General features: G+C 37.4%; 1 protein-coding gene across 7 annotated transcripts in view; it reads right to left on the bottom strand.

The window, feature by feature from the left end:
* Positions 1 to 22,218, bottom strand: part of MGAT5 (alpha-1,6-mannosylglycoprotein 6-beta-N-acetylglucosaminyltransferase) — a 111,128-nt gene that overhangs the window by 28,373 nt on the left and 60,537 nt on the right. For all 7 annotated transcript variants that reach the window (XM_030952887.1, XM_030952886.1, XM_030952888.1 and 4 more), the window contains 6 exons: positions 16,479 to 16,550; positions 15,239 to 15,400; positions 14,194 to 14,363; positions 13,180 to 13,314; positions 7,383 to 7,516; positions 3,449 to 3,582 (listed from right to left, as the gene is read on the bottom strand). In XM_030952887.1, coding sequence (XP_030808747.1) covers positions 3,449 to 3,582; positions 7,383 to 7,516; positions 13,180 to 13,314; positions 14,194 to 14,363; positions 15,239 to 15,400; positions 16,479 to 16,550 — 807 coding nt within the window. The remainder of the gene's footprint in view (positions 1 to 3,448; positions 3,583 to 7,382; positions 7,517 to 13,179; positions 13,315 to 14,193; positions 14,364 to 15,238; positions 15,401 to 16,478; positions 16,551 to 22,218) is intronic.

The raw sequence follows: 22,218 nt of genomic DNA, 5'->3' as shown, positions 1-22,218 counted from the left end.
AGCAACCTTCTGACTTCTCTCACAGCAACCCACAAAAAAAAATTAATAGCAAATACAGCAAAATGAGTCTTGACTCTTTCTTTCCTCTAGGATAAAGGGTCAAATTAGTGGAAAAGTATAACAGTAAGTTGCAGGAAGAAGAACAAAGAAAAGACTTAGAAACAAGAGCTAAGGCAACATGAAAGGCTTCAAACATTCTCTTTTAATTGAAATGTTCTGTAATTAAAGTAAACTTTGATAATGGAGAGCATTATGGGTTTCACACACATTTTATAAATTCCTTTTTTTCCCCCCACTTTGGCATAGATAGGACTCTCTCTACTCCTTAGTACTGCCAAAAATCGCAAACAAAACCCCAAACCTTTTATCCCAACAAACACTTTCCCAAAACTTGGTACATGTTGCCCTTCATAGCTTACCTCTAAAGATAACCTTTAGAAATGTGGCAAAAAAAATCTTTAGGGCCTCCTGTTTGTTATCCTCAAACCACCTAGGGCAGATTTAGTTATCAGAGGGAAACATTTAGTTATTATAGAGGGAAATATTTAGTTATTATAGAGGGAAATAAAGCAGATTTATCTTACATCCTCTACACCACACATCCTTCCTGACCTCAGGAGGTGCACCCAGACTTGGCCACTGTGGGATGGGATGGATGTCACTGGGCTCAGGCACAGAAAAAACCCCATATCCATGGCTATGTAAAGCCATGGTGGTTTGTACAGCCCCAGGGAGAAGAGGTCCCGTGCACACTTCAGCCTGCTTGGTTTGAAATTAAACAATTGATTTGTCACTGCTATTCCCCAAAATCACCAAAGTCTGGGGAGAGGAACGCTCTCCCCTCCCCACTGTGCTCCTCTAATGACTGATCAGCCCCAGCAGTGACACATGTACTCTGTGCAGATTACACTTCTCATTAATTGGCCATGTTGAGTAGAAAGAACAGGAGCAGGATAAATAGATTATTCTGGTTCCATACAAGCCATGGTGGCAGATGAAAAGAGCACTGAACAGGGAAAATGAAAGAAACGTGAAATAAGCAAATTACACAGACACAAGATTAGTTCAGGCTTTCTCTTGATCACAAGAATTGGATTTTATCACTCCAGATAAGAAATCCCACACTGTAACTGATTCAAAGTCTATCTGCAGTGATTTGCACTTTATATATGAGTGCATATGAGCATGACTGCAGTTACAATCTGCAAGTTACAGTTTTAATCTGCTCGATGTTACCAGCACACAGTACACATTTTAACATGGCCAGATACCAAATCAAACATCTTGGAAAAAACAAGATAGGAAATACTGATAAAATACAGCAGTGACTTGAAAAGCAGCACTTTAAAAAATGATACAAAGCTCTTGGCTGAGAGTTCCTAATGGTGGAAAGGGACCTGTCTAAAAATGAGACAGTATTTCCTTTTGGATTTGATGCTGGTATGGCCCACTTGCCCTTTGCAAACATTCACTTTTCAAGAGGAATGTGAATAATCTCGAGAAGGTTCAGAGAAAACAGACATGTGAAAACTCTTAAGGATTAGAAAGCACAAGCTCTCAGGGGCTCAGCATATGCAGGCTTATCAGGAGATGACTGTGGGTTACTTTGACCTCGACCCATATATTCTTACAGGGCAACAGAACAGAAGCATCATCAAGCCAGCTGAGGAAGTTTATAACTGCTACTAAGACTGGAAACAACCATATGGAAATCTGTAGCAGAAATAATGCAAGGTCTTAAGGGAGAAAGCAATTGTTGGAGGACTTCACCAGAGGAAACAGTGGCCTTTCCACTGTGTGCTATTTAAAAATCAAGACTGGATATTCCTTCCCAAAAAGCCATGTTTTTGTCTTAATCAGTCCATGAATATCCTGTGTGTCATACAGAATCTGAAACTAATCACAGATCTCCCTCTGGGCATATAAACTATCCATACATATTTCTGAATCCATACAAACGGAATAAACTGAGAAACATATATGTCAGTGAGAAACACCCTGGTGACTAAAGAGCTGTCTTCTTCCTTAAATGCAACTAGTATTCAACAGGTCCTTCTGCTGACGTGCACTGCAAACCAGGTCAGGAAGTTTAGATGATTATTGCATGCTGCTGCTTTTGAGAGACTGATAATGAGATCAGTCACAAGTAAAAGTCTAAGTAGAGTCACATGTAAAAGGACAAGAGCCTAAGCTCAAAAAGACTTAAAGAAAGGATTCCAGCTCTGCTCCAGCACTCTGTAGAGAAGAGAGATGGCACACAAGGGTACACGAAGTCCTTCTATACCTGATCCAAACAGAATAAATAAATACCTTAATGTATCTACTACATATTTTCTCAGCACAGTAGCCAAGATGCATCCAGCTCTACCTGCTCTGCTACCACTGCAAATATTCCACTGTTTTTACTAAGTTTCAGTTTTCTTTTGTCTCACAGATGGATCATTTAGTTGTAGCTATCATCTTTAGAGAATTTATTCTGTATAATCTCAATCATCAGAATGAATGTTGCTTCTGTGGTTTGAAAAACAATGCATGACCAACATTTCCATGCCAATAAAGAGAAAAGGAATGACAATGTGAGACCCAGGTGGTCTCCCACTGTCACATTGTTTGGCCCTATGTATGGCACTGACAAGTTCCTTTTTCAGTTGACAAGAGGTTTAAAAATAAGGTCTTTTTAGGCAGGAAGGAAGGCACATGGAGGATATGGGCATGCAGAGTATTTGGGCACACAGAGCTGGAGGTAACTTGGAAGAAATCCAGTTACTAATAAGTAATCTCTTTGAAATCTGCATGAGACACACACTCCTAGGTGTGTCAGCCTGGAAGAAGGAGCTACAGAAAAGGACAACGGGTGAAAAAGAGAGCACTATGACTTAAAAACACAATATACTTTAATTTAGTGAAAACATCACCAAATCTTGGTGTTGTTATTCTGCTGCTCTCATCTGCAGATGAGAGAAAATACAATAATGGCAATAGTAAAGAAACAAAACTCTGATATAATTACAGGGAGATAAAATAAGACTGCACGCTTCTGCAGCCTTTCATAAAACAGGCTTTCCGTCTCAAAATGCAGCACATTTTTTGAAGATATAAGAACAGAAGTAATTGAAAGACAGGTTTGCTTATGATTAATGAAAGTTCACACCTTAAATTTTCCATTATGTTTACCAGCCTTCTGCATTTTCTAAAATTACTGTGACATTAAGACTACATTTTTTATTCTACCAGAAAGGTGTACAGAAATAGCAAAGGATCCACAGCAATCTAGACAGAAGTTTCTTTAACAGAAAGACTTCAAAATGTTCAATTTAATTATTCAAATACATTTGTTTCCAGAAAAAGAACTTAATGGGTTTAGATGGGACACTTTCAAATTTCAAATTATGATTTATTTTATTGATCAACATAAATTTACTCAAGCATATGAGTATAAAAAACTCACCTTCCAGAAATTATCTACTTTGCCATAAACGAGAGATTGATTCTGCCTTTTGATGTCATTAATGTGTTTAATGTCACTGGAATTCAGGTGCTGCTCTACCACAAATCCAAGGAAGCTGTTATCTGGAGTGTGAGCTGTAAGAAACAGAGTAGATTCAGCACCTTTGAAAATATTGGTTAATGCTACATTAGATTGAATGTTTTCAGAAAAGAAGCTATAAGGAACATACTATGCAACTGATCACCTCCCTTCTTATTAGTACTGAAAGACACATTTCCTTGCTTTATTATCCAAAATAGTTTTTATTAATTTTAAGTCCTGCTCCATATGCCTACTGGAGTAAGCAGCTATTTTCTGTCTTGTTTCTGACAATAAAAACTCAGCAGCTGGACTGAGTCCAATGGTAATGATCTTTTTTGTCTGTGTGCTAAGCTTTATTTTATTATTAGAGATAAAAGAAACAGAAGAACTCCAGCTTGACAAATCTCAGAGATACAATACCAACAGTTTGAAAACCCCCTGGATTTATACTTGTTAGCAAAGATGCAAGCAAAAATGGATGTTGTTCAATGGCATAAATAAATTTTAGCCAATTTCTTGGGTTCACCTCCTACACTGGAATTACCAACACCAACCACCCAACTCTCTGTGTATTATGTACCCATGCTAATCACTGGCCTACCAAGTCACACTATGCAAATCAGAATACAAATTGCATTGCCTAATTCACCCAGACATAGTGATCATAAAATATTTAAATGTGGCAAGTGAAGTCAGCAAAACTGTTTTCAATCCAATTCAGGCAAAAAAAAAAGACTGTGTGCAAAGGATATGCAATTTATTCATAGTTTCTATATTATTTTTAGCCCTCTTGGTCTTTTTTCCAGCAGTGCCAGTCACTGTTCTTCCCCCTATAAAGACACAGATATTTAGGCTCATTAAAAGTAAGGGGTTTTGTTGTTTTGGATTGGTTTTTTTTGTAGACTGGGTGTTTAATTCCAGTGATGGACTCCAATACTCAATGCCTCAGGTGGAAATCCATCCCTACTATATAAAAACTATTCCAACACATGGGGGTTTTTTGCCTCTAAAAAGTGCCATAGCCTCACAAGTGCACATAGAAAAAGGCTGCAATAAACAGCAGGATCTCCTCTCTAGGCCTCCTGTTAAATCCTGGCACACAAGCTGACAATTAATCACATTTTGAAAAGCTTAAGAACCCAAACCAAAACAAAAAACTCCTAAATCCAAAGACAACACCCCAGGCATTTTTGATACGTGCAATGCTAAACCTCTACTAGAGTTATTAAAAAAAATTCTATTGCAATTATGAGGTTTTGCATTTTTGTTCCTGAAAATCAGCCAAGTGGATAATGCAGGAGAGCAGAGAAACCATACACAGTGTACACGTCCCTCTGCCATTGCATTTAGTCTTTCAAATGACAATTACTCTTTTTCACAAAAAATGCCTCAGCAACAGCAGGCACCCACTTAGACCCAAGGACTTTTTAGAATTTTACATAGCAAACAGCACATTTCAAATATGTCTGAAAAGGGGCATTTTTCCATCCTTTCATATTTTTGGATGAGAGACCGCATTCAAAGGAGAGGCAAGGCAGTACACACTCAAAAGAAAAATAAACCTTTTGTTAAAGTCAGCACTTAGAACTGGTGGAATTCAGTGCCTCAAACATCATGGACAGGAAGCAACACTCAGATGGATTTTTAAGCAAGATCACGCACTTCTGGAAGTACCAGGGCTGTTATTTTGCATGAAGGTATTTGAATTAAAAACATGGCAAACATAAAAAGAGGGAAAAGCTCTCATGCTTCTGGGAAACTCAGAGCACAGTCAGGCACTTGGTAATATGCCACAGGTTTGAATATGGCTTGCTTGTTGCTCAGGATAATTTTCTGCCCTTATAATCAGTGTTCTCAAAACATAATTGAGTCTGGGGATCTTGGGAAGCTGTCCAGGGTTCCAATCTGCCATAAAATCTTTACTGATGCATAACATGCACTATTAATCACAACGCCACAAAGATGGTGCTATCTCTGCAGCAGAGAACAAAACAACAAATATAAACTTTAAATATCACAAAACATATTGACTCTTCTGCACCTAGTAAAAAAAAAAAAAAGAAGCAGAAGAAAAATAAATCCTAGAATAATCCACAGCACTGAAATCACTCATGCTTCAGAATTAGTTTTCCTGCAATCTTTTTACCCCTTTTCCTGCAGAGGAAAACCTGCAGTCATTTCCAGCAGTAAAAATTGGAAATGGTTATTTATTAAAATTCCAATACAGTCATACTCTTTGGCAAATTCATTATGAAGCAATTTTCTTTGCACAAGAGACTGTACCAGTGGCAGTCTGTACTGCCACAACAGAGATCTCTAGAGACAAGATTTACTTTCTTCTGCATTTCACGGAGAGGGACTGAGCAGTGCACACACAGCTGTACCACCAGTGTTCATCCAGATATTTTCACTGAGTGCATCATCCCCCTTGGTGCTATCTTGAACAGGCCTCACATCTGAATTTCCCAACAGTTGGACAACTTAACCAAAGCACAATTGAGTTCCTTTTCCATTTAGGACATAAACTGATAAATATTAGCAAATGTGGATACAAAACAAGCCCTGCTTACTAATACCCAGACACAAACTCTGCAACCACTTTCAAGTCACATTTCACCACCACATGTTTTGTTACTCGCTTCCCAACAACTGTGAATGCAGCCTTTTATCTCTTGAACAACCTTCACTTATATTTCTCTGGAAAAACTTGCACAGCAAATGTTGACAGACCAAATATGCCTCTCTCAAGAATTTTACAGGGCAACTGAAATCAAAAGCATGTCAACCCGACAGCAGCATGTATAATTCTGCTGTGAAAAGCAGGAAAGTTTCAAAGACTGATGATGAAAGCTGATGAGAGAGAACAGAGCCCTGGTCTTCATGTCAGACAGGGACCAGCAGCAGACTCTGGAGGTGGGCTGCTCACCATGAAATGTTTCCTTACAGGCTTGGGCTGAGCACCCTCTGCATACAGCAGAGGGCTCTGCCCTGAGCCTCCCTTGCCCTTCCAGATCCCTTGATTCTGGAACCTACTGCCATAAAGCCAAAGACTGGGTATAGACCAGGTCACACTAATCATTTAATCTGACCCAACTTATAGAGAATTTGCACCTTTTTTTGTGTCTGTTTTGTTTATTTTTTAGGTTTGGCTGGGGTCATTTCAAAAGATATTTATGCTTCAAAGATCTACAGCAGAGCTAAAAACTACTACTTATTTTACAATAGCTTTGTACACTGCTGGCAAATAAATATTAGTCAGTTTAGCTGAGGATAAATACTCATAATATCAAAACCAGCTAGGTAAAATTTTTTTACAAAGCCACAAAAAAATAGTGACAAAAATATTCTACTGAGTGGTCATTTTCAAATTCTGAACACAAAGAAACAGTGAAGGGATGGTGCTGTTGAGCTGTTGAAGAACAAAGTTAGAAATACAACACTATACCTAAGTCCAAATTTCAGTTCAACATGATGAAATGCAGGAGTTTATAAAAATGTAACCTAGAAAGTTCCTCAAAGATCTATTGCTTTACAGTAATATTAGAGAAAGCAGAAGTAACAAAAACAAACTCCCTAATACTTGAGGGAAAAGCCAAGCACCACTTTCCACAGGTACCCAGGGCATAAAGTTCCCTATCACTATTTATATTAGCTCAATATTTTTGTTTTCTCATTGCTGGGTAGAAGCACAACAGAGCTTTTGCACAGTCTACAGACACTGCCACAAATCTTCCCATTTAGCAGTTGCAGTTTATTAAACTGTGCATTTGTCTTTCATAATGAAAAAAAATCTTCTCAATGACAGCATTCCTTTTTAAAGCTCTAAATTATTCACAAGCACAGAGGTACTTACGGAACATTGTATAAAACTGCTGTGGATTGAGGTTCCACTTTCCCCATGGTGTCTTGTGGCCTTTAGACTGGGCATAATGGGCATGGTTAAACTCTGGCTCAGTCCCAAAGGAATCCAGAACTCTTAGCATACACCTGAAAAAGAAAAAAAATTACTGTAGGTTCACTACATATGTATATATAAGAATGTGCATATATGTGCATAGTTATGATAATTAAAATGTGTTTTGTCTTTGTTTGCAGCGGTGGAGAACATATAAACTGAAGGTACATTTTCATTTCAAACAATGCTGTTCATATTACATTCACAAAGATGTTAAGAACAGCAAACTCAAGGATATATCAGATATTCAAATAACAGCCTTGGAGCTTATTTTGTCCTTACAGAATGAAAGTATGCTTTAAAATCCAAGTAGAGCTTATGGGAACACCACAGTGGCCACCTGCATTTCCTAGGGGTCTGGAGTAGAATTTAGGCAGAAGAAGAGAGGATTTTCCATGTGTTCTCTAAAGTTCTCAACCATTACCACAAACCAAATGCAGCAACCAGGGACCACATGCCAAGATCAGAGCAGAAGAGGACATTGTCTTTAAAGAATTGGATTTAGTCTCCAGGTTCTGACTTTTAGACCTACTGTAAAAGCACTGAAGATGGTTTAATATGCTGAGCTCTTGCAGTCAGCTCATTTATTTGTTTATGAAACACTGTGTCACAGACTTTTGAAGAAACAACATAAAAGTCAATTACCTGCATCAACCAATACACAACAGAAAGAAATCCTGGCACAGGATTACAAAGAGCCTGGGATGAGGGAATCATGCTCACCCTTTATTGAAAATCCTATTAATTTCTTGAAAATGAAAGGGCAAGAAAAAGTGTCAGTATGAAGAAGGCAGTACATGTTATAGGACAGAGATTCTAGAAGTTATGTTTCCAAAATGCAGCCTGCCAAATCTTTGAAATTACTTGGACATACTGACCACTGCCACTGAAGTGCATTACAGGGCTCCAGAGTCTACCATTCTTCAGCCCTCTACAAACAAAATTGCAGAAAAGACTTATACAGGAATTAAACATCATGTGTAATAGTGTTATAAACACAAACTCTGCACATTGTAGCACTGGGCTCATACGTGCTAAGGAAGGGACACAACCTCATGGGTGGCAGAGAAGGGAGGTAACTGCAAAAATGACCATTAAAAATGGTTATTTTTCACAGTTTTCAACATTTCCCATGCTCCAAGCCCATATGTACATTCTGTTCAGTAAAACACCTGATTGTGGCTTTTAAATGTGAAAGAATTTAGCCCTCAAAAGGTGAAAGAACTTATCTTCAACTATTTGTCAGCTTTAAAAATAAAAGATTTTAGTCCCCAAAATAAATTTACATGTTACTTATATGTTGCTCCTTTCTCTAAAAGTATTCAATAATGTGGGAAGTAGAAATAAAACCCCAGCAACTTTTAAACTCTTCTATGAAATGCTACCTGTGTATTTCAAAATACAAATTGAGAAAATTGATGTGTTTTTTTAAACCTTCACAGAGATATTTCAAACAAAAAGAAAGTCAAAATATACAACATATTATGATTCACCAAACAACAAAGCTGACAGATCAGTTTCTGTGCAGTGTTTTCTGTCAACTGTTCTCAATGAAAATATTTTACAACAGTGGCAATTATCTCTGCATCACACAAAATACTCCAGCAGGACCAAAACAAGTTCTGCACTGATGAATCATTCAGTAATAAAAGCCCTCTCATTTCTTGGCAGGTCTTTAAACAAAATTCCTCTCAAACATACAGCTTTTGGCCAGGTACTTGAGTATAGGAGAATGAAAAATATGAGAAAACTACTGAAAAACTGCAACATTACTGGAGGTTGTCAAGAAATATATGTAAGGAGCACGACTCTGCTTTGTTGGCTCTCTTTTTCCTGAACTCAGATATAAGATAAGAAGCATTAATGGCTCACAGGGATATGAGGAACCATGTCCAGTACAAGCAGGTTTTCTGAATCAGGACGGCAATGTGAAGCAACAGAAATCCAAACCAGAAAGCAGGAAAACAAAAAAAATATATTTCTATGATTTGGTATAAAGTAAGTCAGAAAAAAAGATGACAGAAAAAAGTGCAAGTCTGTGCAGGAATGGTATGAGAGATCAAAGCTTCAAGGGGTGAAACTAATCTCTGAAATGCAGCAGAAAAGAGCTGGTAAAGATTTAAAATTTAGAAATTAATGTAATTAATAGCAGTTATTCTGAACTGATATTTTAATATATGTAGGAATGCCTTGATTGTCTGCCCTACTACCATATTCTCCATTTGTTTCTTAATAATTTAGATGCTTTTCATTTTTTTATTATTTTTGCATACAATGCATTAGCATTTCTAAAGTGAAATAATTAATTTAAAAAATGACAAAACAGTATTTTTTTATAACTCAGGGATATATTTTAAATTAAAATGCTAATTTGGTATACCTTTAATTTCAGTTTTCCCACTCTTCTTTCCTAAAATGTCACCTAGCTTTAGCAGTGAAGCTGCAGAGAATTGCAGTGTGCCCTGAAATTGGTGTCAGAATAAGTCTATTCTCTGCCTAATTAAAAAGAGGACTGGTAGGTAGTAAATTGCTTTAGAAACATCCATATTAGTCTTTTCTGTCTAGCACATAAGAAGTGACAATTTTAGGGCTTTAAAAAAAAATCAGACAAAAGTAAGCCAGGATTATTTAAAGGGAGCTTTTCTTTCCCCTTGAGTATTGGACAGAAGCACAATCTTAACAGAGCTGACCTAGTGGACATATTTATACCGATTTTTTTGTAACCTTCTCCTACTTCATCAGGCCACACAGTATTTGCATTTAAAATCTCAAGACAGAAAATAACCCTCCTAAAAAAGATGTGTTCTAGAGAACACGCAGAAAGCAGGAATGTTGCTCATTTCTCAGGATAGCTGTCACGTTAATTTATTTCAAGAAAAAAAAGCCAGCTGGATTGTTGGCATATGGGAATGAGTCATTGCTAGAGAGACTGTGGAAAAATGAAAAAATACCAGATTTTTATGTGCTGCATGGATGATGGTGCTAAGAAAGACTGCACTTCTCAAACTATATTAAACTAATTATTTGAGTGTTGATTCATTACACACAAACTGCATTCAAACATCCACACCTCAGAACTGAAAAATCCAGCAGGCATTGCTCTGCTTGGAAATAAGGTGCACTCTAAAATGAGATGTGTTCTGCTGTGTTCCTGCTATTTGCAGCACCAATTATCCCACAGATAAAGCACACACTACTGAAAGTCACTGGTGCTCTCAGCTGTGCAGAAGAGTCTTTCAGAAATACTCACTCCCAAAGCAGCAGGGTCATTCTTTCGAGCTTGCAGCTCCAGAAACCCGATTTGCAACTACCAAAAATTTCCTCAGGGCTCAAGTTCACCCAGAAAGATTATATAAAGCACTCTTACCAAGCGACTGTTCTGAAGGCAGAGGCTTATTCTGCCACTCTATTCTGATCTGAAGTGAATAAAAACATTTTAATTCATTTTTATCTGAGTCTGGTCTGTATAAATCAGACTGAGCTGACCTGCACACATCCACTGAAAAACACTTTCTTTTGAGACAAACAATTATTCCTACTGACATAAAATACAACTGAGAAAAAAAAAAAAAGCAGAGTTTGTGAATAACAAGGGCTAAAAAGCAGCTTTATTTGTGATAACGTTTATTTTATTGGAATTAAACAGAAATGGATGTCTATGCTGTTATAAAGCACTTTGTGGTTTTGACTTCAAAACATTTTAATGACAAAATTTGTAAGATAACTCATGGTGCTGGGAGAAAAAACAATGATTGGAAGAGGATCCTGAAATAGGAGACAGCATGCATGCAGCTACAAATTAATTCCCCTGCTTTAATCAATTCTGTAGTCTCTGTTAGACTCTGGATCCTCTTTCATACACTGAACTTGAGAAAAAGTCTCATGTAATTAGAGAGATTCACAATAAATGTAACAAGTTTCAAGAAAGGTATTCAAAAGATGAATTGTATGAAATGACTCAAACCCCTAAATGTATGTACTTTAAAAAAGCAAATTGAAGGAAAAGCAGCATAGAAGACATCCTAGGGGCTGGCAGAGAAGAGAAAGAAGTAATTTATTCTCCAGAACCCTATTAGAATAAGCAGTAATGGGCAGTTAGGCCATTATCCCAAACATCAGACCAAGAAAAACACATTAAAGAAAAGCTTAACTATATAAAGCAACATGTTGGGGCATCTTGAGAGGCAAAAATCTCTCATGAAAGACAAATGCATCCTTATCTATTTTTCAGTCAGGCTCTGGACTAGATGAGACTCTTCCAGCCCATGAAAGGCAGTGCTGTAAAAGACAGGCATTAAGATATCTTTTTCTCCCCACAAAGCCTCAAAAAATTCTACAGGTACCTACGGTACTTAGAGTTAAATGTAATTCTGCTCTCCTAAACAAGAAAACACCAGCCATTACTGCAAAATAATCATCAACGTAAAACAGATTGAGAATTCAAGATGTAATTATTCTATGAGGAAAGAAAATTTGAATAGCCAATCTATAATCTCAATATATTGTTCCATAGCTTTGTTATAGGATATATCAGACAGATAATTGCAAGCAGACAGGAAGAAACATTTAAAATTTATAGGAAGGGTTTCATATCCTGACCACAGTGCAGCATGTGATCTCCTAGTGACAATTACATCTGGCAGACAGACAAGTAACTGTTGCTGGGTGGAAAATGGGATTATCTTTATTAGCAGGCTCCTAAAAACTAGAATATCCATTTACTCCCCTGCTTCAAAAAAGAGATTAAGAGTAATCTAATCTGCAATGTTGATTACAGTACTCTCATTTACAATGACACTGGAAAGATCCAGTGTTCTAGAAAATCCTGAGGCTGAAAGAAAACAGTTTGTCTGCCATGAACAACTTCCAATACCTTCCTTCAAGTAGGATTTACTGGACTTTGTGGATCACGAAACACAGCTAATTCTAGCAGGTACAGAAAATTCAACATCATTAATTGAGATTTGGGTTTCTTTCATGCTGATGTGTACTTGCAAAATGCACAGAAGGCTTAATGACTTAAAGCCATTGACAAAAAGGAAAGAGGTTCTAAAACTGCAGATGTTAAGAAAGGTGAACAGAGTCATTTCTTGTGACCCTCATCTTCCGTTTCACATGGAAAGATGTTTATAGATTACAAAAGCAGCAGTAACTGCAGTTTATTCCTCAGACCTGCCCCTGAACTCTCTGCCCAGTATTTTAAGGAATGGAACAGAAAATTGCAGTGCAGTTGTTGGGCAATAACATTAGAATAGATAAATCTCCCCAGTCATTGATTCAGTGTGGTTACAAACAACAAAAAGCAAAACATGCCTCTGATACTCCAACTAAACAACAAAATGCAGTAATCTCTCAGCTCACCTACTAATTTACAGAAAAAATGGGCAGGGGGAAGTACAGGTAAAGAAAGCAGGGAAAGAGGGGCACAGATGATGATTTATCAAGAGGATAATTAAGGTTTTTAAGATTAAAAATACTTGAATCCAAGAATCTCAAGCATGCTGGGGGGGATAATGATGGTATGCAAAGAACAAGTATTAGCCCCTTTAATCCTAAAAGCTAAAGACAACAGAAAAATGCATTTCACTTTTAAACAAATGCATGTGAATGGACTTATTTCAGTATTTTGACTTGTGTTATCCAACAAAAGCTCCTTAACAAAGCAGATTAGAGGGCAAGTGAGTGTTATACTTACTGATAATGAACCCATGATGGACCAAGAGTTTTCTTAAACTGAGTCAATCCCACAATATCGATGTAAATGAGTTCTACAATTTTATCCCCCTGGGTCGGGCAGCCAGATCTGTTACCTACAACCTTCTTCATAATCCTAAACAAAGAAAGAAACAACATGAAAAAACATTACTTTCCAAATACCTTGAATTGATGCTGTAATACTATTTATTCCAATAATTTCAGTTTCCAAAGAAGTTTTACTTTTTTACTGTTTTGAAATCATGATCCATGTAAAAACACTGAAATGCTAGAGATGCTCAACATTTATTAAATGTAAAGCACTAATTTTCACTAAAAAATTCATCTAGTTTAAGCAAAAGAATGATATGTTTGACATGCTTAAAAATGGTGTTCTTTGAAATAATTCAAAATAATTTCTGCCTTCTATTGACTGCTTTATAGTATAAGAGGTTTCTATAAAACAATGCTGTCATGTAATTTAAAAAAGAAAGCTGCAGAAAAAGCACATGTGCTCAAGCTTCAAACAGATGTTTTATGTCTGGTGCTGAAATAGCTGGCAAAGCAGGACAAGGAAGAGTAAGGAGCATTTGACCTAACACAAGCAATTAACCACATCAAAAGTAACATGTTTAAAGAACTTAAACCTTTATCTTAAAAAGAGATACTGAGTGAAGAACAGCAGAAACTGAAGCAGAGGACACAGAATTAAGCTAGTCTGTAGCATTTCCCATTGCAGCTGGTTAAAGCACCTGGAATGTTAAAGACTAAGCTGCTTAGTTGGAATTTTACAACATTCATTTATGAAGTCCCAGGAGCCTGAAGCTACAATGAAAACACATTATCCTTTCCATGGCACATATACTTAGCTCATGAAAATAATCTTATCGTCTGTTTAGTGAATTATCACTTTCATTTTATGCTTCAAGAAATTATATACTGTTAATAGAAGCTTCAAGAGTTTACAATTCTTTTCTTCTAATTCTGGTTTCAAAAGCGAAAGTAATCTCCTTACTCCTTGAGCTCTGCCAGTGAAGCTGAAATCCTGATGTCATGGCCCAGTAAGTAGAGAGATGTAATTAAATCACTCCACTGGACTAATTCACCAAGTGGGCCACCGCTAAACGCATTTTCTGCAATCTTGAATCCAGATTCTTTTGTCAAAAGCCCCAGATGAACAAGGATCTGGAAAGGAAAGTCATATGTTTGAATTATCGACATGAAACATGCAACTGTTATACATTATAGCAGTTTTTCTTTCTATTAAATTCCAACTATGGCCAAAAAAAAAAAAATCAAAGTCAACAAGCCAATACTTCCACATGAATAATTTAATTTTGAAATGAATGCAAGGACTGAGAATCTCCAGCAAGGAGCTGAGCCAGGCAGGCTTAAGGGAGGGTAGAAATATGAACATACATGGGACTGCTGCCACTCAGGACTGGCTCCAGGAATAACAAGGCAAGAAAGCAAACCTGTTGTTGTGTTTGCAACTTTTGGCTTTACCTTAACTAGTTAAGGTAATTAAAAAAAAATTAAATCAAATGAACTACACCTTTTTGCTTCAAGTATCTCATGGCTTTAAAACTGAACTCATTACAGGAGGTCTAAACTGATTCAATCCAAAGTTTTGGTCAACTTTAAGTCTACTCAAATCCAAACCCAAGATACACCATTTAAAGTCTCAATTTTGGACAAGAAAGATGTACAGTTGTTGTTTCCCATAACTACATAAAACACTCCAGTGTCATCAGCTTGCAGTAAATTCACAATTTCTCCCTTTACAACATAGTCTGTATTTTGTCTACATTGTGTCTATTTTATCCAAAACTATAGAGGTCAGAAAACTTAGTCCAAGATTGACTCATGCAAAACATGTAAAACTATCTGTAAAGCAAACACCCATTGCAACAGAATTTCAAACAGCAAAATATTTCTTGAAAAGAGTATAAACACGACCTTTTATATTTTCTATTTCCATTCTGAAGCTACACCTGGAACAAGAAGCTTGAAAGACCCATATAACAGCAAGTGACATGAATAAAAGTGTTCTCATTTACCTTTTTTCGTTTTCTTTTCTCCAAATTTTGTTTTTCTGCAAGCGATTTAATGGCCTCAATCCAGGTATCAGCCATTCGTCTGATGCGCAACATCATCCACCTGAATTCCTCATGCCTTGCCATCATTTTGTAGAGATTATCAAAGTTGATACGAATTTCAGCCTTCAAGCAAAGCATTGAGAAACATCCCAAACATTAGTTATTCTTCAACACACTTTCCAGAAGTTAAAAAACTGCTCAAATGTGAGCTCTGTGCTTTATATTCCTCTTTTAGAAAAAAGAAATAGAAAAAAAGATACACTCCTAGCACGTTAAGATTTTAGTTCAAATATTAAAGATATACTTAAACAGACACTTCTAAGCTACATAAATTACTGTTACTTTTATTAGTAATACTTGGTAGCCCAGAATACATTTGCAATGTTTCACAATGCATTTATTTCTGCAATATAAGGTCTGTATTGTTCATGTGCTTCAAAATGAGATGCAGGTATGTCTAAATCATAATACAGAACAGTAGGCTCAAGATTTATGTGTCTCATGAATCTTCCAAACACAAGGAAGTCTCCAATTATAAGAGAAAGGAAGAAACATTACTAGGATATAAATTTTAAAGGAAATACTTGTTTTAAAGCTAGACTGTTCTAAGATAAATTAGTTTTAAAAAAAGAGGCAGCCTATATCTATATTATGTAAGAAATGTTCACATGCAGCCCAGCAATTATCTTAAATTATCTTAAAATACCTAATTGCTACATAATTAGGCTGCAACAATTTAGAAACAACTCTGTGTGCTTACAGTATTTAATGGGAAAAAATCTGGAGTAATCAAAATGTTACTACAAACCTGAAATGGATATAAGCCTTTTCCATAAATGCAGCTTTGTAAAAAAGGCCCATATTTTTGGGACAATAAAAATGGACATTTTCATATATTTACACTGGTGAGCAGTTTGTGGATTTGTAATTTTTCTCAGTATCTGCGTAGAGTATTTCATAAATTTAAACATAAAAATGCTTTTAATGAAAATCTACCACCAAGAGCACAATACAATAACTGAATACATGAGCTACATGTCAAGGAGGATTCCTTTCAGCTTTGAAGAATGGAGGAGGAAAAATTGTAAATTCTGATCTTTTTAGCATTTATGTGGCACAGGATTCCAGGATATTTTGCATGAATCACAATTACTGAATTATTTCTCCTGTTTGTCCTTATTAAGGACATGGTTGTTCTTACCACTGTTTTTTGATCAGTCTCTTCATTAGGATTTTTTGCTCTCCAAGGTAAACGAGGACACCAATTTTCAACCTATAAAACAATCACATTAAAATAAATAATGTTACTTTATTTTCAGCTGCTTGACCAAAGCCTCCACTCACTGCCTTCATATTACACCTCTATGTTAACCTGATGGCTTAAATAAGTAATCAGCTGATAATAAGGTGATAATTTCAAGATAAAACTGCTTTTTTTGCAGAAAAAGCTTAAGACTGCTTTTTGCAATTCAATGCTCTTTTAACCCAGCAAATTTGCCACAGAAGTCACATTTAGATATTCATTCAAGATAATGAAAACACAAGATCAAGGCAGAGGTCAGCTGTTAAATGTTCAAAATACAATTTCTCTGAGCAGTTCTAAAATGTTTTCAATAAGCTTTTTATGCTTCTACACCTTACAAAAATATGTATTTTGGAACATTTCCAACTCCCTAGAATACCTTTATAAAAACACAAAGCTTGCTAAATCAAAGGATCAAAGTTCTACCTTGTAGCAATGCAGAGCAAAAAAGTAAGAATCATAATAGAATCAAAGCCACCATGTTTGAAGGCTATAAATAAGTTAATTATAACATAAGGAACAATGTTCACAAGCATCAACAGCTGTGATTCTTAGAGAAACATTATCAATGCAAATGCAATACTTCTATTGTCCACTAGAAAATAAAAAAGTACAATAGAAAATTAAAAAGTACAACAGGGAGTAGTCAGTGAAGAAATAGCAAATGGATGCAAGTCACTGAGAGCTCTTGAGCTGCCCCCAGGGATCTTGCCTGTTGTGTAGAATCCTTATTATTTATGTACCTTAAGAAATTTGACCACTTGCTCTGGGGAAGGAGGAATCTCAGTGTTGGAGGCAAATCCATGAAAACTGAAACATGATTGTACTGTGAAAAGGTGGAAATGTAAAAATTTATCAGCTGGCTAAGACACCCCATCACTACTGGTTAAGTTCACAACTCTCAGAGAATTGAAAGTCAGAGTTGCTTTTGTGGTTCCTCCAATCACAGACCTGTCAAAACACAATTTTAGCTTAATCATGCTGCAGAAGCCTGGAGCATTACAGATTAAAGGCTTAAGATCACACCATATGATTGCCTAGAGGGCCAATCACATGAAAATAAATGAATAGCCATCCTAACCTCATTAAAGGGAAGAAATGTATCAACCTTGGGTTCCTCAGACAAATTATAGAAAAGCATTTTGAATGTTGTGACTTAACCTACTCAATGTGTTTAATGAAACATTTGAAAGCAGTGACTTATGAACCTCCTTTGAAAACATCTGATTCTTCAGTGGTCTTCAACTGTGGAACCACATCAGAAACTGTGGCAATTATCAATCCTAACTTTTACAACTATAAAGTTGTGGCAGGAAAGAGTTGCAAGCTCCACATTATAAATCATACACAGTCACAAACTCTGGTTTCTCTTCCCTTTGTTTTAATAGTACAAATTTTGCATTATTCCTAGCATTAGAACTGATCTAAATTAAGATATGACATTTCAAGGACTACTGTATGTGCCCCTTTTCTGACTTTTATGTATTTCACATTGCACCACAAGGCATCCTAAAGGAATTGCAGATTTTTCAGGGCTGCCAAGGACAGTTCACTGCATGCCTCACTGACTGAAAAACAAATACAGCTCTTTTGTGCTTTCAGAAATATTCCCTCTAGTCCAAAAATAAATTATAATAATTCTCATCACAAATAAACACTTAAGGAATAGATTCAAAGTAATATCAGTGTCTGCAGTTGGTCTGACTCTCATTTTTCCTTACTGATCTTTAGTAATGATGGCAGAAAGGATTATGATATCACTAAAGTGGGTCTAGATGAAAACTCCATCAGAAATATCCTTCAGTTTTGCAGTTGTTTGGTACAGAAGATAAACATACAACAAACCTTAATTTTGAGCAAGGTGAAGGAAAGCAGTGATGCTCATTTGGATCTGCTCTTTATTTAACCTCGTTCATTTGATTATTTAAGACCAAACACTAAAGTTGCCTCTGAAGAAGGAACCAGGGCTCCTCTTGCCCATTTCCAGCACTGCCTTCCACTCACTGTTACCATCAGCTCTTTCTCCAGCTGATTCTCTCCGTAGCAACCTACTGTTGTACTGCCATGGAGATGATTTAATAGGAAGGATGTGATACCAGACAGATTAGCAGTTAAAGATGACTGTTGGGAAGCAGCAACTGCAGATTAGAAGACAGACCATTTTTTGGATGAGTGATATAAATGCTAAGCTATTATTCAGAACACACTATATTTATCTTTGTACTGTCATATTTTTGAATAAGACCAGCTGTGCCTCCTGTTCCTGGTACTGAATTCAATGCAAATCAAGGGCATTAGATAGTCTTTGATCTTGCTCAGGAAACTGTGTCTACCTGAGAAGCCAAGTGTTCCCTGCTTGGTTTGGAATCACATTAGTCACAGCACTGCCTGGAGTGTAAGTAGCCAGCTCCTTAAGGTGAAGTTGCACAGCAGTTTAAAAGTTCAAAATTTAAGTGCCACATGATTCCAGATACTAGAGAAAAGCTGGTGTTCTGAACTGCTCTGAGGTGTAAATGGCTAGGTTTAGGATGAAAAAAAAAACCCAAACAAACCTAATAAATTTGAAGAGTACTTGCTTTATAGAAGCTTTGCAGGTGTCTGTTCCAGTGACTCTTCCTCAGACACTGAAACTGAATGCAAGGCAAGATTGCAGCACTTGACTCTATTACAGAGCAAGTACTTCAAGCAAGGTTTTAAGAACCTGACAAACATCTGTAGCACTGGAGTAGTCTGAGCATCTTCCAAATTGAATCAAAGTATACTCTGCCAGCAGCTCTGCACATTCAAAATTTCAGAAAGATCTTTATGCTTTCAAAGAGTCACAGTGGGAGTTGAATAAAGCTGGAGCTGAAGGGCACGCTCTGAGCCCTTGGGATAATCTTCATTTTGGATTCTGCCAAAGGGCAGGTGCAGCCCATCCACAGGGAAGCTAAAACAACTTTCTTTACACACCAGGTGAACACACTGCTCAGTGTACTTCCATCCATGGTACAGTGCTGCTCTTAAGTGAGTCCAGGAGAGAAGAATACACAAAAAAAATAATCCACTGCAATATGTGGTGAAAGAAAGTGCATCTTAAATTTATTAGGCGGTATGAAGACAGGCAGTGAACTTGTAATGCCAGAAATCCCATTGAGAATTTTATGTGAAAGGACTGCTCCAATTGGGAAGGTGACTTGTACTCCTATTTTTTGTTTAGCTTTTCCTCAGTGACAGAATCCCTTGGAAGGGGTTGCAGAATCTGTGATGTGCAAGGTGAGTGCCAGTCTGGTTAGTGAAATGGAGCAGGATACAGGCAGCTTTGGATGCGGCTGTTTCCAAAGACAGTCTCAAATGTTGGGTGTTAGGTACCCACAGCCCTGGTGACAAGGCAACACAACATTTCACACATCCATCGACAAACAGCCTCTTGTCTGCCTTCAGCAATGTGCACTGTATTTGACTCCTCTCATACACTGGCATTCATGTCTCTTCCAACAAGTCATTGAAAGACTAATTCCAGTTTAAGGTGACAGAGGAAGAAAAAAATAACAGCCCAAAAAAATCACCCAAAATCAGGTCAATCCACCAACAGGTAGTTCAGGGACAAAGTGTTGACTATCATTAGCATTTCAGTTTCTTAGGGACATATGTAAGATGTCTAAATAACTCTGAACTTCTGGTGATTTACATTTCAGACAACAACACTGGTTTTCTGAGTATTTGCATAGAGTTGAAAGAAGCTGGCTTGATGCTTCATTACACTGAAGAAATGCAAATCATTAACTCAATGTCCAGGATTAGCAGCAGAAATCGTGGAAAGGGGACTTCCCCATGGACGTGAGCAAATTGCACTAAACTAGAATAACCACAAGGATTAAATGAATCTCTATAATTATGATACCCAGGAATTTTCACTAAATTGTGCCTCAGATTACAGCTTGCACCCTGGAAACAAATCCATGTTCAAAATCACCTTTGGTTTATGTTTTAGACCTGAAAGCAGAAGTAAGAGTATGAAGAAAAATACTCCCACTACCAAACTATGCCTTGTGTTTCCATCAAGTCTAAAGGACTGAAAACAAGAATTCTCTCCAGCAGTGTATTAGCACACATGCAAAAGCTACAGGAGTCTCAGAGACTGAATTCAAACCAGCTTTAAATCTTTCAAGTGCTGGATTCCAACATGGGTACCAAAAACTACATGTGCACCTGAAAGGTGAGCTGGAGATCCAAAGCCTGGGATTTTATAGAGATCTGCCCAGCTCCAGCAGGTAAGCACCAGTGTAATGGGAGGGGGTAACTTGCCCCACAGCTACCAGCTGACCAGCAGTCTCACTCCTGTGTGGAAAGCAGTCCTCTCAGAGAAACATGGATGTAGATGAAGAAAATAAAAAAAAAAAAAAGATCTATAAGCTCCCTCCACTTTCTCCACTTTTAAAAAGCTTGGAAATAGTGTGAAAAACTCATTTTCTAGAAGATATTTTTAAAAGCTTCATTCTTCAGCTGCAAACTGACATTTTGCAGCAAAATATATTTTTGTACTGCCTGGAAATTAATTTTTTCACATTTCTGCCCAGAGGCAATGCCATCCCTGAAAATGATAACTGTGCCAATGCCATTACAGTGTTAAACAACTGCCTTTTTTCATAACTAAGTGCTAAGTTTAAAAGTAACTCTTCTCTATGGGCATCACAGTTAAAAGGAAGCAAGTTTAACTTGCTCTTTAATGTGTGCTATTTCTAATCCCTGTCTGGCTCTGTATTCAAGAGGATGTAAGCCTTGTTTTGCTATTCAGGCCATTTGTATCTCATCCACTCTTCAAAGACTCCAGCACAAGTTGCGTTCTGAGGACCAGAGGGTGGGGAGGCCCTGATCACCCAGAGAAGCTGTGCCTGCCCCATCCTGGGAAGTGGCCAAGGCCAGGTTGGACAGGACTTGGAGCAACCTGGGACAGTGGAAGGTGTCCCTGATCATGGCAGGGCTGTGAACAAGATGAGCTTTAAAGTCCTTTCCAACCCAAGCCATTCCATGGGTCTGTGACCACACAGCTGCATATCACACCCCAGGAAACATCCTGTGCCTGAAGCAAAACAGTGAGAAAGAAGTGCAAACGTTCTCTCAGTTTCACCGGCAAGTTTGCACAGGGGACAGCTTTAAATAAAAGGCAGAAGCCTGGACATGCTGGGTTGGTTCTTGCTTACCTTGGCTGCCACACTTGCCTCCCGTTCTGCTCAAGCAGCCAAGACACAGAGCAGCGCAGAAGAGCTGTTCCCAAGTTCCTGCAGGTGTTTTTGCCACCCAAAGCAAGGCAGAACTGCTGGCACCTGCCCTTGAGCAGGCTCTTCAGGAGGGAACACCTGGGGCGGCCTGGATTTTGTCAGCATTGTTTCTGTTTTGCAGACACTCATGCAGAAAACATAACAGCACATGTCTGATACCCAAAGGCTGGGGTTTATGCCTTTTGTTTCTAAACCTTTACATAAACTGTGGACAAATTACTTTGTGTCTCTGTGGTTCTGACCCATATTACACGCCAAAATGAAACATTTTGGGCTCCTTTGTTTACAAGTTTAAAATTACATTACAAAGAGCACTGGATGAGCATAATGTAACACCCTAACTGAACTGCTTCAGAATAAAAAAGCAGACCCCAGAA

The sequence above is a fragment of the Camarhynchus parvulus genome, chromosome 7, assembly GCF_901933205.1.
Source record: "Camarhynchus parvulus chromosome 7, STF_HiC, whole genome shotgun sequence".
Classification (NCBI taxonomy): domain Eukaryota; kingdom Metazoa; phylum Chordata; class Aves; order Passeriformes; family Thraupidae; genus Camarhynchus; species Camarhynchus parvulus.
The sequence above is the reverse complement of the archived record's forward strand: the minus strand, read 5'-3'. Positions and strand labels throughout refer to the sequence as shown.